General features: G+C 56.0%; 1 protein-coding gene across 1 annotated transcript; it reads right to left on the bottom strand.

Annotated features, from left to right (window-relative positions):
* Positions 1-697: 697 nt before the first annotated feature.
* Positions 698-14,835, bottom strand: LOC144296772 (keratin, type II cytoskeletal 75-like). Its single transcript, XM_077869949.1, has 9 exons — positions 14,356-14,835; positions 12,312-12,520; positions 9,189-9,249; positions 8,303-8,398; positions 5,941-6,105; positions 5,022-5,147; positions 4,321-4,541; positions 3,672-3,706; positions 698-2,574 (listed from the first exon to the last, which is right to left on the bottom strand). The coding sequence occupies exons 1-9, from the start codon at positions 14,833-14,835 to the stop codon at positions 2,372-2,374; spliced, it is 1,596 nt and encodes a 531-aa protein (XP_077726075.1). The 3' UTR covers positions 698-2,371.
* Positions 14,836-15,701: the final 866 nt, after the last annotated feature.

Raw genomic sequence — 15,701 nt, 5'->3', positions numbered from 1 at the left:
GAGCAGAGTGATTAAAATTAAGTACCCCAAACCACGCAGCTCCTCTGTGGTAGGCTGGGATTCCATCCTATTCTTTCTGACGTCACCGTGCCCTGCTGCTCTGGTGGAGAGAGGCCTGGTTGACGTTGGGCGGTTAAGAGGGTAGTTATAAAGGGGGAGAAGGGTCTCCTGCCCATGTGCATTATGTATTCTCTGTCCCACCTGAAGATTAGGAGCTTGGAGGTCCAGTTTTGGACTAACTGTGATGTGTCACTGTCCCATTTTCTGTAGTCTTGACTTTAGGTCCCAGAAGGCTGGGGAGGGAAATTGGGGCTTGGGGAGGTCAGGGACGTCACAGGAGGCCACGGGCAATGGTGGGAGGCTGAGGTGGGTTGGGGTGGGTCTTGGTACTTGACGGCAGGACAGGGGGATTCCCATTCCACCCTGGGGGAAGTGTCCCAAGAGGTGGGTTCAGGAGACGCATCAGAGGTGATGGTGACACCAGGAAACCAGACTGGAGAGCATCCCCCACCGCTCCCAGGCCAGAGCAAGGTGCAGTGACACGTTGGGTGCCCAGGACCCTGGCGCCAGAGCTGGGGATCAGAGAGTAGGGTGGTTCGCTGGATCTGTTGTGGGTGGAAGGCTCCTGTTCCCAGAGAACACCAGTTCTAACCCCCCCCCTCCGAATGTGAGATAAGATGTGGACTCTACCAAGACCTAGAGAGCTCAGTGACGCTTTATTGAAGCAATTTCAGGAAAGGGGCACACATGGGGAGCAGGCAGGTCAGGAGGGTCTGAGACGATCGGAGCGGGGGGACTTTGTTTTCTGACTTGTATCTCTACTGTCTAAATGTCCACAGCGGGCAGCCAGTCCCTGCTTGCCTTTGGGATGCATGCACCAGGACATGGCAGGTGTTTTGAGGACTCACAGCTCCTCAAGTAGGGAGACCACCCATGAAGGCCAGCCTCAAAGAGATCTCTTTGCCTATGTCTTCCTCCCTCTCCCACGGCTCCTCTACTTCTGCTTCCTCCACAGACGGAGCAAGCATCCTCTGAGGGGGAGGAAAGACGCCGGAGGACGCTCAGCCTCTCTTCTGAGTCTGCCCTCTTACGTCTCCCCTGTGGGGCAGGGGGTTTGGTGGACTGCCCTCAAGAGTGTCATTTCTAGCCAGGCCAGGGCACAGGCAAATCCACACTGTAGACGTTTCAGAGACAGGGACGGTAGAAAAAGAAGGTCAGGAGAGAGGGAGCGGGAGATCTATTGCCAAACAGATGAGTGGGAGGGCAAGAAAGGAGAGAAATAAAGGAGCAGAGAGGAGGGGTGGAGAGAGAGGAGATGCGCAGGGTGGGGGAGGGGGAGAACGAGGAGGGAGGGGGGGAAGAGCAAGGTAAGGAGGACAGAGAACTTTCCAGAAAAGGGACATGGCTACCAGAGGGAGGAGAACGACTCCTGAGCCTGGAGGGTTATTCTGTGGGAGGAGCGTCCCAGGGCCGCTCGGACACGGCCTAGCTGGGCTCCTCTTCCTGGCGCGTCTGCTGCCCCGCCGCCTTCCCACGCCTGGCACGAGCCTGCCCGCCCCCCCCACTCGGCAGCAGGGCGGTTCTGCACGCGGTGGGAAGTCTAACATTGGCTTAAATGAGGCAGATTTGGAAGGAATTTGGCGGCGAGCTATCGTGGAATGCAGCCCCGGGACGTGGAGAACCCTTGGGTTCTTGGTAAAATCCTTCTGTTCTAGTATGAATAATCGAGTTGGTCATATTCTGAAGGGGGTTGGTTTCTCATTCCAATAAGATGGTGGGAGTTGTCAGGGGAAGTGGGTGGGGGCCTGGCAGGGGACAAGAAGGAAGGAAGTGAGGGTCCAGTAGGCCCGTTGGGTTGGCAGCGTGCCCTGGTCTGAGAGGGCCTGCAGGGAAGGGTCCCGTCTGTGATGAGAGAGCACACACGCGGGGCTCTGGCCTAGATAGACTACACTCAACTGCTTTGGGAGCACCAAGGTCAATTCTAAGCACCTGCCCTCCCCCGTAAAGGACTGTGGGTGCTGTGGATCTGGCTCCCTTGGGGAGGAGAAGACCCTCCTGCACCCCTGCACTGGAAGCTGCTGATGGACAAAGTCCTAGCCTGGGTCTTGGCGCAGAGCAGGTGAGTCGGCATTAGTTGGAGCGGATGTCTGGGGACCCTGGAGGGCTCTGGGATAAGGAGCAAGAGAGGTACCTCTGTGGGGACCCATCTGGAGGCAGAGGGATGGACAAGGTGACCTTAGAACTCACGGGCCACTCCCCACGCCTCCTGCTGTTGATTTTGCATGTGGGGCATCAGCAAAGCGGCAGGTCTTAGGGCTGGGAACGAGGGGGTGGGGGTCTGGAGGGGGCAGCCGGGGCTGGTGCGGCCCTTTTAGCTCCTGTAACTCTTCTTGGTGGACGACGTCTTGGAGATGATGCGCACGCTGGAGCTGCTGCCGCTCATGTTGCGGCCACTGGTGGAACTGAAGCCACCGCCCGAGCTGTAGCCCAGGCTGCTGCTGTAGCCACCGCCGGTCATGCACAGGCTGCCGCCACCGGAGCTGTAGCCCGTACCCCCACTGGAGGAGACCACGGCTGTGGAGAGAAGGCACAGGGCACGCTGGCAGGTCCTCCAGGCCCCCAAGACTCCCGTTCCCTGGCTCTGGGCCCAGGAGGGCTCCCTCCCACTTGGCTTCCCAGAGGAAAAATGGAGATGCAAAGACATCAACTGGCATGCCCAGGGCCACACCTGCCATGTCCATTCCTCATCTACTTAGACTCTCAGGTTGGACGGAGCGTGAGGCCTTGTGTCCTGAGCAGGACATGTCGGACGGCTCCCTTACTGGAGAGGCCCCAAGGCCATCCAGGTAAACCTTCCCCCATTGGAATCACCTCTGATGCATCACCCAAAGGCAATGGTTTATAGTACTTGCCCAGACAGGTTAGTGAGGGGGAGCTCACTACCCTGGGACGCATCACCCCACAGCCTGTCAAACATTTGAAGACGCCTCTTTGACTTCCCCCCTCTGTCCAGCTCTCCAGGTGAAGCATTCCTGTTCCTTTGTATCAACTGGTTTCAAGCTCTCCCCCTTCCTGGGTTTCTGGCCTCCCTCACATGGTCTGAGCCACATGGGGCCCAAGGAGACCCTACTTCTCTTGCCTAAGACTCTGTGCTCCCTGAGCACGTTCCCTCACCCTGCTGGGTCATTCTGAGAGATGCTTGTTCCCACCTCTCCCCTCCGTGAGCTGAGGCCGAGCCAGGTCGGTCACTGCTCTACTCGTTCCAGTAATTTGCTTTAATTCTAGATATGGCTCTTTTCATTTAACCAGTTTATTAGCCTCTTGTTAGTTGTGTGAGTTGGAATCCTGCCAGAACTAGCTAAGGAATCATGGCCAGGCTGCGGACCCCTCACTCCTGGAGTCGTCCTGTCCTGTAACTGGGGGTCCTCTGGGGTCGGGGTGAACTCCTTCCCGTGGACAAGTGACTCCACCGGGACTGGCGCTGGGGGTGGGATCTCATCACAAGTCTCTTGAGCCCACAGAATGGAAATGCCCAAGGAGATAGGGTCTCCCCAGAGCCTTTGGGGGGGTCCTCGTGACACTCCCCCCACATCTATCAGCATCGCCTTGTTACGATGCCATCGCTTCTCTTTTGACTCCCACTTCTCTATTATCCTGAGACATTTACTCACAGATGTTCACGGGTCCGACGCCTTCCCCGGTGAGTCTGGTGAAGGGAGGGAGGGGGAGAGAAAGAGATATTTCATTTGCTGAGAAGCGGAAGGGCCCTGGGCTCAATGTATTTGTCGCTATCAGCACACAGAGCTTACTGCATGCCAGGCCCCATGCTTAGCAAGCCTTTCGTGCGTCTAGCTAATATGAATCTTCCAGGGGACTCTAGAAGAGAGCCTGAGTCAAAGTACATAGAGAAATGGGAAGAGCGATGAGTGTTTACTACCTAGACAGGGATGGTCAGACCGTAGGCATCTCTGGGCAAACGGGGTGGGGGGGCCCAAGGCCCTTCCCCAGTGTGGCCTGGTGGCTGGGCAGGAATAGGCCCTGCTGTGGCCTTCCAGGTAGTCGCGGGCCACCTCTGCCTGACACCGTCACCCTGATCCTCTGCCCCGGGGCCCAACAACAACTATGGGAGAAGCTGGGACTGCAGGATGCCTCTGGGAGAGCAGCTGCATTTTAACCCTGTCGCCGCCCTTGGAATTTCTATCTGGGGCCTGGCACTGTGGGCCTCTTGGGGTCTGTGGCATTGGTGCTCCAGTGGCATCTGTTTGAGCCATGGTGGGGGGACATGGTACTTGAGCAGCCGCGGTCGGGGAAGGCCCCCACCTGCACTCCTCGCCCTCCAGCAGCTTGCGGTAGGTGGCGATCTCGATGTCCAGGGCCAGCTTGACGTTCATGAGCTCCTGGTACTCGCGCAGCTGCCGGGCCATGTCCTGCTTGGCCTTCTGCAGGGCGTCCTCCAGCTCGGCCAGCTTGTGCTTGGCGTCCTTGAGGGCCAGCTCCCCGCGCTGCTCGGCGTCGGCGATGGCGGACTGCATCGTGGCGCACTGCCGGGGGCACACGGGAGTTTGTGAGGTCGCCCGCAGAGGATGCAGGAAGATGTGCGTTTTGGGGTAAAAATATGGGGGCGTTTCCTGAAGTGGATTTCATGCAAAGGAGGTTGGAGCTTCATCATCTTTAAAAATAAGATTAATCTCTGTCCTCCTTGGATAATTTGAGACTCAGCCATAACAGAGGAAATGATTTGGCGGCGGGGGGGGGGGGTCCTTTCCGATGCCACGCTTCTCTGGATAGTTTTGCCTCGTACGCACAGAGGACAGACCCTCCTCTAGAGGAGCAGCTGCTGGGCAGATCTCAGAAAGAAAGTCGGGACCTCCTCTGTGGGGCGGGTGGCCCCACAGTCACATTCCTGCAAGGTCACTCCTCTGGGGAGGCTTCTCTCTGGACGGGCCGAGTTGGGCCCAGGCCCAGGCCTGTCGGGGGGGGCAGAGGCATGGATGGGACGTGTGCTGGGAGCTCAGCCCTACCTGCTTCTTCAGGTTATCGATCTCAGAGCGCAGCCTCTGCATCACACGGTTGAGCTCGGAGATCTCCATCTTCGTGGTGCGGAGGTCATCCCCGTGCCGGCCGGCAGACCGCTGCAGCTCCTCGTACTGGGGACGGCAGGCCCGAGGCGGGGGTGGTCAGGCCAGAGGCGAGGTGGCCGTGGCCTCCCGGGGCCCGAGAGGCTTCCAGCATGCTGCCTGGAAGTGCCTCCCTTTGACCCCACTGCTACTTTCCATCAAATTCCATCTGCACCGCCTCTTGGCTCTGCCCCTCACTCTCCACGCCTGCAGGCTCCACCCCACAGCTGGGCCCTTCCTGTGTCTGGTCTTCATCCAGCCCCGCCACCCGCCATCAGGGATCTCATCCCCACGAGCTCAGCAGCATGCAGGGGTGCCTGTCACTCTCCGAGTCTTAAGCCCTTTCTTGCTTGGGGCTCTCCAGCTCAGAGTGTTTGCTGGAACACCTGGAAAAATCTCTTTGTGGCCCCTGTTCGGCGTCTGCTCCCAGGCCCTTGGCCCCTGCCAGCTGCACGTCTCTTCTCTGGACGCAGGAGGCTGAGCCTTGCTCTTGCTCCTGCCTTCCCTCCCTCACTCCTGCTGGCACTGGAGGCTGGCGCTGCCTGGCTGTCCCTTGCCAGCCTCGACAGGGCACCGGAGGTGGGTCCACTCCCCCCTCCCTCCCTGCAGAGGACCGACTGCTCCTGCCTTCGTCTGGTTGCTCTCCCGGGCCCTGAGGGTGCTGCTGAGGGACGCTCCCAATAGAGGGCAAACCCTAGGCTGAGCTCCTATCCCTTTGACCCCATCAGACTGGGGCACCTGAGAGGACAAGGTTTTTACCTAATTTGCTTTTACAATCCCAGTTCTCGAAGACTGTTTCGTGCACCTGACCTTGACGTCTCACCTTGGTCTGGTACCAGGACTCGGCCTCGGCCCGGCTGCGGTTGGCGATGTCCTCGTACTGCGCCTTGACCTCAGAGATGATGCTGTCCAGGTCCAGCTTGCGGTTGTTGTCCATGGACAGCACCACGGAGGTTTCTGAGATCTGAGCCTGCAGCTGAGCCAGCTCCTGTGACGGGGCCCAAACGGAAGAGCTGAAGGAGCATGTGTGAGTGTGAGTGTGAGTGTGAGTGTGTGTGTGTGTGTGTTGGGAGACAGCGGCCAGGCCTGGGAAGCAGGCCCTGGGATCGAAGACCTCACTTGCATTGCTGGGGTGCAGCATCTAGTATGGGCCGGAAGGGCCGGGAAGGACACATTAGGGAGGTCGCTGAGTTTACGGCCCGGCTTCATGGTCACCTCATCTGCACACAGGGAGCAGCCGCCCGGGAGCTCTAGCTGGCGTTCTCCAGAAGTCACTCCCACTTTCAAGGGAGCACACCTTGCTGGGACCTGTCAGTGCCGGGATGTCTCATGTTCTGAGAAAACAGCCTTTCACACCAAATAAAGAAATCCTCATGTGACAGAAAACTGAGTCAGAAGGAGCCAGAAAGCTCTGCTGCGTCTCAGCCCCGTTTCCCGTCTTGGCTCCTCCCTGCTCCTTGGGGATGGGAAATGGAAATAAGCTCGAGACAGCAGAAAGGTCATCGGAACAAAGCCCTGGAGTCTGGGATCTGCCAAGGGGGTTAGAGCACTTCTCCGAGTCTCGCGGGGGCTGGTCCTACAGTGCTCCGTACGCTTTCTGCGAGGATTAAATCAATCCATGTCTACATAACACGGTTTTTGACACGGTAAACCGTAATGAATTTGTTAATGATCGCTTTCTAGAATCATCTAAGGTGGCGGTTCCCAGAATGGGATCCTGAGACCGGCAGCGGCAGCAGCTGCAGCACCTGGGAACTTGCTTGAGATGCAACATTTTGGTTCCTACCCCAGACTCCCTGAATCAGAACCGGTGTTTTAACAAACTGTCTGGAAGATTCTGACGCACTCTAAAATTTGAGGATCACCGATCCAAAGCACAAATCTTAGTAAAAATAATATTCCTTTCCTTTGTTTATCGATAATTGGTTCATGCATCTCCTACTTCAATAAATTATTATTGTGAGTTGTTTTGAAATACATTTTTCCTGGGGATCCCTGGGTGGCTCAGTGGTTGAGGGTCTGCCTCTGGCTCAGGTCATGATCCCGGGGTCCTGGGATCAAGTCCTGCATCAGGTTCCCCGCAGGGAGCCTGCTTCTCCCTCTGCCTGTGTCTCTGCCTCTCTCTCTCTCTCTGTGACTCTCATGAATAAATAAATAAAATCTTTTAAAAAATACATTTTTCCCAAATACTTTCCCTGGTAGCTGACCTCACTGGGTGGGCGTCTCAGCCCACAGGCTTGCAGTTGTCAGCGTTGTAGTAAACAAGCAAAGAAAAATGATGCCTTTTTTTGCCCTATGCGGGTGGCAGGGCGGTCACTGAACCTGTCCAAAGACATGGGGCTCATGTTCCTGCTCCCAGATCATGACCAGCTTCTGTTGGGCCACCAAACAAATGCAACACGTGGGCATGTCACCTGTCCTTACCAGGCCTACCTGGAGGTGCACAATGCACCCTGCACCCCTGCCTTGACTGCGCTGACCCCCTCTCTACCACTCTGCCTCACTCGCTCTCCTCCGACCACCTTGGCCTCCTCCCGGCATTCCTGGATCCTCAGTTCTGCGGTTCCTTTTCCGATATCGCCCACCTCCTGCCTGCCACTGTTCCTTATTTCTCTTCATCAGCCCTACTCTGCCTGAAATGGGGTAGTTTCCATCCTCTCTGTGCTGCCTGTCTCCTCCGCTGTAATAGAAGCTTCCAAGAACCTAAGGGCTTTGCTGTGTCTGCTCAGCACTACCCCTGCAGCCCTGAGGACGAGTCTAGTGTCTTCAGGAGAACCAGGCAGTTGTGCCGGGTGCTTCTAGAACTAACTGCCACTTGGTTTGTGAAATTGCATCATTCTGCAGCCTCTCTAGGAAGAGGAGCTGGTAAGTTTGAGCTGCGCTGGGTGGGCCAGGTTGTCCAGCGACTTCTTTGGAAATCACATGCGATTCAAACCCAAGCAGTCTTTTTTCTGACCAACAGCACATGCTTGGACTGAGTGGTCAAGGTTGAATCCCTTGCCTGAGCCCCTAGCGGCCCTAGGGAGCCTCATTTTGTTCCTTTGTAGGCAAAACAGCATCCGCTCCATGAATTCCAACCTAGGGACGGGGTAGGGAGCAGGGAGCAGAGAGGAGACCGAGGAAGGTGCCCAGCCCAGGCTCCCAGCCTCAGACCCTTCTGAGGGGGAGTCCCCGGCACTGCTTACCGCATCATAGAAAGCTCTCAGGAAGTTGATTTCATCCATCAAGGCATCCACCTTGGCCTCCAGCTCCACCTTGTTCATGTAGGCGGCGTCCACGTCCTGGGCACAGAACATGCTGTTACTCTGAGTCCCATCCATTGTAGGCAGCCAGCGTCTCTGGCTGAGAGTTAGGCTAGAGAGCATCAACTCCGAGGGACGAGGGTGTCTCTTTGTTCCAGGTTAGAGTGGAACTTGCAGGAGGGCCCAGGCTGTGTGGGGACCAGGCTCCCAAGGAATGCTCACCTGCTCACCAGCTGGTGCCAGATGGACAGATCTCTTAGGTCACCTGCATGTGGTGAGGTCAACCCCATCTTGGGCCCTTAGGCCTCCACTGCCCCTAGGCTCTCCCAGCCTCTCCCCAGGCCCTCCTCCTCGCACTGTCAGCCCCTTCCTGTGCTTCACACACCGCTGCTCCGTTCCCCCTCCCTTAACTGGTCCTTCCTCCCTCTGCCTGCCCTTGTGGAGCAGAAGGTCCACCACTCCGTGGAGCTGATCCCTGCCCTGCCCCTGTCCTCCTGAGCCTGACGTCATGTCCTGGAACCTGAGCTCAGCACAGGGCCCATTTTACTTGTTTCTCCCCAAAGGGACTCCACGTAGGGTGGGGCTGCTGTCGTGATTTACAGCTGGGACTCCTGAGTCCTGGATTCTGACTCACTTCTGATTATCTGGGTAACCTCAGGCAAATTACTTAACCTGCCTGAGCCCAAGTGTTCTCACTTCTGAAGTAAAACCGGCTTCAAAGATCAGTTGCATGAATCAAAAGTTGCAAGGCCACTGGCTTCAGCGGCATCACTCGCAGAAAGGGCTCCTCGGGCCTGGGAGCCCCGAGGGAGCAGCCCTGTCCCCTCACCTTCTTGAGCACCACAAACTCATTCTCCGCCACTGTGCGCCTGTTGATTTCTTCTTCGTACCTGTGGGAAGGTTGAAGAAGTGAGTTGTCAGGGTAATCATTTTTTTTTTTTTATAAAGATTTCATTTATTTTTTCATGACACACACACAGAGAAGCCGAGACACAGGCAGAGGGAGAAGCAGGCTCCCTGCATGGAGCCCGATGTGGGACTCGATCCCAGGACCCCAGGATCATGACCTGAGCCAAAGGCAGATGCTCAGCTACTGAGCCACCCAGGCATCCCGAGGTGATCATTTTGTAATATATAAAAATATGGAATCACGATGTTGTGCACCTGAAACTAATATAATAATGTACGCCAATTATAAATCAATTAAAAAAAAGTGGATCGGCGTTAGGAGCAGGGTTCTAGGAGTGAGGTCAAACACTGGGGGCCCTAGGTGGGTAGGCGGTGGGGGTCCCCAGAACAGACACGGGAAGTGCGCTACTGGAGCAGCTCTCCCAATACACATTTGCCCCCCAGCCCAATTCAATCGTACAACCACGTCTGTCCAAATAAAACTCACCCCCCCCAAAAAAAAACCCCTCAAACCCCAAACAACAGTAAAGCAGAACCACCCCTCATTCCTTCTGGGGTTGTGTTTCTCAGGGCTCTGCTCCATAGAGCACTGACATCCCATAAATGGACCAGCAGGCTTCCATTTTTGCCCCCTGGTGTTGCCCCAAGCGACCCCAGGTCACCTGGGGCATGTGGAGTTGCCCCCTTGCTCACTGAGCTCTGGGAAGGAAGCTTCCCTTCTGCTCTAGGTGACCCATTTGCTCCCCAGCTCTCCTAAGCGCCAGTGAATCCTACCCTCTTGGCAACTCTGGGCAGCTGGGCTTTGTCTCTTGTACCGTCCAGCCGAGTGACCTGGGGCAGCCACTTAACCTCTCAGAAGCTCTTCCTCATCTATGAATGGCTTGCCATCAGTTTTTCTATTTATTTATTTATTTATTTATAGATTTATTTATTTATTTATTTATGATAGAGAGAGAGAGAGGCAGAGACACCGGAGGAGGGAGAAGTAGGCTCCATGCCAGGAGCTCGACGTGGGACTCGATCCCGGGACTCCAGGATCACGCCCCGGGCCAAAGGCAGGTGCTAAACCGCTGAGCCACCCAGGGATCCCCGCCATTAGTTTTTTTAAAAACCACCCAGGACTATCCCGCATCAAGTATATGCAGGATCCTCCTGCCTTTATGCTGCTTCCACTGTCCAGTAGGAGCTGAGAAAAGCCCTTTCCCACCATTGCGTCTTCGGTACTACGCCTTCTCCCAAGTTCTCTGGGCGAACTGACTGGTTCCCTTACTGCCTCCTCCCGCTGCCTTTTAACTAAATCTGAACAACTTTTCCTCACCTAACTCCATTCAACTGTCCTCGTTGTCTGTGTTTTCTAGCTCACAGTCCCTCCTCCTGCATGGGCCTCTTAGGGGCCTGCCACAGGAACATCGCTGCCCGTTAGCGGGGAATGCACTCTTCAACTGTGCCCTCTTCCTTCTTCTCCACCTTGACCTTTAGCCTCTTCCTCCAGGAAGCCTTCTTGGACTAAACACTGTTACTCCATGTTACAAATTATCCATCTGCACTTGCTTTTCTTGCCTGTGTCTGCATCACCACATACCTAATCATCCATTTAATAAAAATAGCTAACACTTATTCACAACTTACCATGTGTCAGACGTTGGACACCCTACCAAGTATTTCACATACAAGTTTTAATAAAATATCCCCGACCCCAATGAGGTGGGCACTATTAATATGCCCTTTAACAGACAGAAGAACTGGGGTTCAGAGTCTGAGGTCAAATCCACTGACTCTTGGGGACGCCTGGGTGGCTCAGTGGTTGAGCCTCTGCCTTTGGCTCAGGTCATGACCGCGGGGTCCCGGGATCGAGTCCCACATCAGGCTCCCTGCATGGGTCCTGCTTCTCCCTCTGCCTGTGTCTCGGCCTCTCTGTGTGTGTCTCTCATGAATAAATGAATAAAATCTTAAAAAAATATAAATCTGCTGACTGTAGATTCTATAGCGCTGCCCAACAGAAGTTTCTGTAATGATGGAAATACTCTATAGCTGCATCCACTCTGGAGCCCATTAGCCAGCCCCATGTGGCAACTGAGCATTTGAAATGTAGTGCGACTGAGGGGGGAGGAGCTGAAGTTTAAGTTTTATTTAATTTTAATTAATTTAAATGCAAATAGCCATGGTTGAGTATCGGCCAACCCTTTAAACTCAACTCAGTCCTGAATTCTCACTACATTATACAAACTCTAACTGAAACTGTTTATCAAGTCACTTATTTTGTTTGGACCAAGAGCATTAGAAATAAGTTAAAACTGGGGATCCCTGGGTGGCTCAGTGGTTTAGCGCCTGTCTTTGGCCCAGGGCGCGATCCTGTAGTCCCGGGATCGAGTTCCGCGTCGGGCTCCAGGCATGGAGCCTGCTTCTCCCTCCTCCTGTGTCTCTGCCTCTCCCTCTCTCTATGTCTATCATAAATAAATAAACCTTAAAAAAATAAGTTAAAACAACAAATATAAGAAGCTGCTTGAATCTATAGGCACGAGCATGCCATCGGGTGTGGGGTGCTGTGTGTGTGTGTGTGTGTGTGTGTGTGTGTGTGTGGTTCCGGGGGGGAAGGCAGCAAGTCCATCCCCTTTTGCTTTGTTCCTGGCCCCGGCCAGGGCTGAGGTGAGTGCATGTGTGTAAGTTAGCAATGGGAGCAGGTTAAACAAATGTGAGAGCAAGAGTCTCTGGGTCTCATCCTTTAACCCGTGAGTTGCCACCCATCCCATGTTGGCTAAGTCAGTGGCTGTCTCCGAGCCTTACTGTCCCCATCTGCAGAGTTTACAACGAGGTGGTGCAAACCCCAGTCTCTGTGCCCGTGCCAGTCCTCCTCATCTCCAGCCCCACCCCTCCCCAAAGCCTCAACATTCTTGCTCACAGGCTCCCAGTTCTTTCTTTGATTCCTCCTGGCTGCCCCGAGTGTGCATCACATGGCCCCCCTCGACTGGCACTTGTGGAGAGCGGGGCCTCCCCAGGACCCTCAGGCCGGGCCCTCCCAGGACCTGGCTGAGTGTCCACTCACTTGTTCTTGAAGTCCTCCACCACGTCCTGCATGTTCTTCAGCTCCGACTCTAGCCGAGTCCGCTCACCGCCGAGGCATTCCAGCTGCCTCCTCAGGTTGCTGATGTAGGCTTCAAACATGGGCTCGATGTTGGCCCTGGTGGTTTTATGCTCCTGCAGGAGGCTCCATTTGGTCTCCAGCACCTTGTTCTGCTGCTCCAGGAACCGCACCTGCCCCGGCCGGAGGGGAGAGACTGTGAGCGCTGCCCTCGCGGCCTCCCGGAGGGCTCTGGGATATGCCCCCCCCCCCGCCCCGACAGGGCAGGGAGGTCCTGCAGGAGCCTAGAGTCCAGGTGGCAGGCTCCTCCTCCTCCTCGTCCTGGAAGGAGCCTGGAACGTAGAGGGCCACCAAATGCTGGTGCAATGGGCCCGGGAGGTGGGCAACTGGGTTGGTGTGGAGGTGGGAGAAGGAAGGAGGGCCAGGACCAGAGGGGCTGCAAACCGTGTTCATACACCAGGCCACGCTGATGTGCGCTAGCTGAAGAAAAGAACGCTCCACCATCGCCTTCCGGGGTGGGATTTTGATTCCCATTAAGTGGGCAGGAGGTCCTGGCAGAAGGTCTAATCTGCCCATTTTCTTTCCTACGTGATTTCTCTAGATCTAGAATCTGAACTCAGTCGCCCGTATAGTCCGGGAACACTGAAACGGCTCACTCTAAAGTCGCGCTGAGGGGACCTGGGCACAGTCCCAGCCGTGTCGTTGGCCAGCTGGGTGGCCTGGGCAAGCCCCCTCTGCTCTCAGATCCCTTGTGGTCTTGTGCTACGGCTCTGGTTTTCTTGAGTCGCACTCGTCTGGCGGCTCCCCGGCCTGGGAACAGCCTTGGGAATGCGCGAAACATTTCTCCCTACGCAAAGTCCTTCCTTTGGGAGTCCCTAGAACGGCACACAGCCTCAGAACGAGGAACAAAGAGATGGCCATGTGCCTACGGCGAGGCTTGAACACTCCCCCCCCCCCGCCCCTCCCACCTTCCTCCTCTTGTTAGAGGAAGGAGGGAAATCTCGGCCCCAAGTCCCTCCCTACCACATCCCCTTCCCCTGCATCCCCTCCAGGTGAACCAAGCAAACGAGGGCCTGCACGGTCCCCTCAGAGCCAGTCTCCTGGAAGTCTCCCATCTGTTGGTGCAAATACCAGGCCACGTGGGGTCACATGGGTGATCAAATCGAAGAACCGCTAGTTCAATTGGTGTGATTTGCATGTTCGGAGATCTGGGACCCTATGATGAGGCATTTCGTAGCCTGTTACACCTGCATGGTCACCTTAGAGTCTGTCTGTCCGACCCACCCGAAGCCCAAGAAGTTAGGGGATGTTCTCCTAGCACTAGAGTCTGGGTTGGAAGCGTCTAGCCCTCTTCTTTCCAGGTCTCATGCATGGAACCTGAACAAACTAGAGCCTGGAACCGGTTCTTCTCAGACAAAGCAACCGGCTCAGGTATGAACAGGGGGTGGAATAAAATAGGATTGCTGCTTTCCCTGGAACTGGGGAAATCCCTAGGAGTCCCGGCCACCCCGCAGGGCACACTCAGGGCTGATTTCACAGCTTAGCTCCCACCAGGGAAAAAGTGGGGAAGCCGGCTCCTCGCCAACCACTCAGCTTCCCAGACGTACCCAGTTCACCAGGGAGGTCTCTGCAGGAGGACCTGCCCCCTCTTAGCTGTGCAGGAAAAAGTGACCCCAGCCTGCTTCTCATAACCTTTCATTCCTCCATCGCTTTGCTTTTAAAATGATCCGCTTTGCTGCCTAACTTTAAGCCCAGGACACCTCCCTTGTCCATCAAAAGAGCAGGGTCCTTGAGTAGGTCTGACGGCTCCGGAGGGTGGAGATGAACTTTTCCTGCTTCCACCTCCACAAGGTGGGAAACCACTCCCTCCTCCGCTGGGTCAGCAGGCTTCCCAGCCCCCAGGGCCGCAGGTCTGGGGCAAGTCACAGTGAACCTCAGAGAAGCATAGAAAGCGGAGCTACCCCGGGCACCGGCTGCTTTCCCGGTGGGGACCCCCCTTGCCTCTCACCTTGTCGATGAAGGAGGCAAACTTGTTGTTGAGGGTCTTGATCTGCTCCTTTTCTTCCTTTCGCACCCGCTGGAGGGAGGGATCAATCTCCAGGTGGAGGGGGGTCAGGAGGCTTTGGTTGACAGTGACCTCCTGGATGCCGGCGGAGCCAGACATCATCCCACCTCCAAATCCGTACCCTCCGAAGGCTCCCCCGGCCCTGTAGCCCATGCCTCCGAGACCCAGCCCGTAGCCGGCACCCCCGCTGCTGGCCCGGCTGCAGCGGTAGCTGCCGCTCATGGAGGTTCTCTTGCTCCCCCCGAAGCTGTGGAGGCTCCTGGTGCCGAAGCCACCCCCAAAGCTGCCCCCGAAGCTCTTCCCGCCCTGGGACACAGAGACGGAGCTAAAGCTGGGCCGGCAGCCCGGGAGGAGGCTGGCCGAGGAAGCACTGAAGTTCCGGGTGCTTCCTGACTTGATGGTGACAGAAGATCGTTGGGTCATGGTGGGAGCTGGTGCCAGAGCGTCGTCAGTGGAGCGAACGTGTCACAGGGATGAGGAGCCTTCCAGGTCTAGCTGTCCCAGACTCTCCCTGACTTTTATCCTTTTCAGGAACTGGGCTTGGCCGGAGAAGATCAAAGACCACTCTGTTGAGTTCACCTCAATGGCATGTCTGGCCAGCACCCATCCTCCTGCCCCCTAATCATCATGGGGAACACCCTACCCAGGGCAGGACCAGGCCTGGGGATTCGGGCCCAGGGCAGGCCTGGATCCTGAGCCCCCCGCCCACCCAGGTTCGCAGGCGCACTCTGCAGCCACTCCCACTGTTTCTCCGCTGCTCCTGTCCTCGGATTCCCAGGTCCTGGACTCTGAGCCCAAGCACTGGATTATGCCCTTCCTGTCACAGGGAAAAGAAAACAACAGCAACAACAACACACCTCATTTACTGAGGACTCAGTCTGGGCCAGACCGTGTTGGCAGGTGATCAGCTGCAAGCCTTATGTCATATTCAATTCTCATAATAACTTTCTGAGGGTGGAGGGCAATAGTAATAGTTGCCAACGTTTATTGAGCAGCTACTATCGGTAGCTGCTTTACACCTGTCTTCCCTTTTAGTCTTCACAGAGCACCATGGGGAGGCTATCATGATTTATTCTTGTTTTGTTGGGGTGTCGCGTTCTTGTGAAACTTGGCCGAGGTCACACAGCATGTGGGTGCTGGGCTCATGTTAGGGCACAATGGTCTGACCGCAGGATCTTTGCACCTGACACCGGTAGGGGAGAGGTGGCTTATCTCAGGGCGGTAGACTCAGGATTTCTCTCCAAACCCCTGTCCCCTCTACTCCTCTCATCCCTGGGGACCGGGGACAT

The sequence above is a fragment of the Canis aureus genome, chromosome 25 (genome assembly GCF_053574225.1).
Source record: "Canis aureus isolate CA01 chromosome 25, VMU_Caureus_v.1.0, whole genome shotgun sequence".
Classification (NCBI taxonomy): Eukaryota; Metazoa; Chordata; class Mammalia; order Carnivora; family Canidae; genus Canis; species Canis aureus.
This window is presented reverse-complemented; position numbering and strand designations above follow the sequence as displayed.

Coding starts and splice junctions, on each gene's coding strand:
- LOC144296772 (XM_077869949.1), bottom strand. CDS start 14,835: ATGACCCAACGATCTTCTGTCACCATCAAGTCAGGAAGCACCCGGAAC. Junction 5,148..5,940: donor AGTCCTGGTACCAGACCAAG/GTGAGACGTCAA, acceptor TGCCGTCCCCAG/TACGAGGAGCTGCAGCGGTC. Junction 4,542..5,021: donor TCGATAACCTGAAGAAGCAG/GTAGGGCTGAGC, acceptor TGCCCCCGGCAG/TGCGCCACGATGCAGTCCGC.